At 42.2% G+C, this 1716-nt stretch overlaps 1 protein-coding gene across 1 annotated transcript; it reads right to left on the bottom strand.

Annotated features, from left to right (window-relative positions):
- Positions 1–1164: 1164 nt before the first annotated feature.
- Positions 1165–1706, bottom strand: LOC117591611 (ubiquitin-conjugating enzyme E2 D2-like). Its single transcript, XM_034284918.1, has one exon. The coding sequence runs from the start codon at positions 1662–1664 to the stop codon at positions 1257–1259; it is 408 nt and encodes a 135-aa protein (XP_034140809.1). The 5' UTR covers positions 1665–1706; the 3' UTR covers positions 1165–1256.
- Positions 1707–1716: the final 10 nt, after the last annotated feature.

The raw sequence follows: 1716 nt of genomic DNA on the forward strand, positions 1-1716 counted from the left end.
TCTTTTCAAAAACTCCTTATCTTTACCTGTTATGGTTACTTCTGGAGTACCACAGGGCAGCCATTTCACGGGGCCTCAACTGGGATGCAACTGTGAGACTGCCATCCTACCGTAGTAGACTTCTTTTAATAAATCTTCCATCCTTAGTTAGTCGTAGAAAAATGCTTGGTGTAATTTTTATGCACAACTTGATCAAGGGGGATGTAGACAGCCCTGACTTGTTGAGCCGCGTAAACTTTACGATTCCCATTAGACCCACTAGAAACTATATTCCTTTGTTCCTTCCACTGTGCAGTTCGAATTATGCCTTGCACGAACCCTTTAGAGTCTTACGCTTTGATTATAATTCCCTCTATCACATTATTTCCTCGACTAACTCTCTTCCTCTTCTTAAATCTCTTATACTAGCCTACCTCTCCCGTAGTTAGTTTCATTTTAGCTTTGTCTTGTTTCTGACTTCGATAGTTTTGCTTGCTTAGCTATACTTGCTCGATATTTTCCTCGAATCCATCTATCTAACATCTATCTTTCCTGCATGCTCGCGACCGGTTCGGTTAATCGCGCCGCGCGTCATGCGGCAGCGCCCCTCGGTCGTTTGGGCGGGAGGAGGGCTGCGTGGCTTTGGCTTGGTGTCGCATGGGCCACTTGATGGTGCAGTCATTGCATATCAACGTCCAGACATTCGGAAATTGTAATTAAAATTGGATGAAATCTATTCGATTAAAAATCTACATTATTTATTCTTTGACAGCTGATTTCAATCCAATTCATTTCATTTTATGAAAACTATGTGTAAATCAAGGCAAAATTAAAATTTGTAAGGAAATAGCCTTAACATTGCAGATAAATTTCGGAGATATCTCCAGCTGTTGTTACAGTATATAGGCGACAATTAAACCACTCAACACGGTTCTCAGTACCTTTTTTATACCCGGTACTCGAAGAGTAAATAAGGTACAGATTTCTTACTGGGTACCGTACCTCGTACCTTTTTAAAATTTTGGAGACCACCAATGCATTTAATCAGACAACATTGCTTTTGAAAGAGGCCACAGATTTGTAATATATTTTGTTAACCACTTTCTTGTATATATGTAACAATCTTCAGAAGAGAATGCTAACGTGGAACACACGATATAGTTGTTGTTAAAGATCTTCAGGAAATTGTCATAAGAATTCTGATATTTGTATGAATATGGGTATGAATTTCTGGGTGGTGTTACTGTGCATTATGTGCATGCTTATCAAAATAGAACTTATGGCATGGCGTAGAGTGTGGTCCACTCTCTGGCGACTCGGTCGTGCTGCTCTCGGTCCCTCTTGTACATGTTGGCAACTACGATTTCCATGGGGTCGTCAGGATTGGGATCTGCTAGCAGCGACATGATCGATAGGAGAACTTTATCTGCAGTCAAGATAGGCGACCAGTTGTTCGATAGTATGTCCAGGCATATGTGGCCGCCACTGGTGATGTTGCAGTGGTAAATCTGAGTCGTAAATTGTACATGAGGCGGGACATACGGGTAGTTATCTGGAAATAATATATCTAATTTAAAGTGCCCTCCCTCATAGGGAGAATTGGAAGGGCCGAGAATAATGCAGTGCCAGTGGGTTATATCGTCTTCAACGAACTCCACATGGCAACCGTCCGTTGGATTGAGCATTATTTCTTTTAGCTCACGGAGAAGACGTCCCCTGGGGCCACCGCCCCGTGGC

The sequence above is a fragment of the Drosophila guanche genome, unplaced genomic scaffold (genome assembly GCF_900245975.1).
Source record: "Drosophila guanche unplaced genomic scaffold, DGUA_6, whole genome shotgun sequence".
NCBI classification, from domain to species: domain Eukaryota; kingdom Metazoa; phylum Arthropoda; class Insecta; order Diptera; family Drosophilidae; genus Drosophila; species Drosophila guanche.

Excerpts from the sequence above, each read along its gene's own strand:
- LOC117591611 (XM_034284918.1), bottom strand. The coding sequence starts at position 1,664 with ATGCTCAATCCAACGGACGGTTGCCATGTGGAGTTCGTTGAAGACGAT.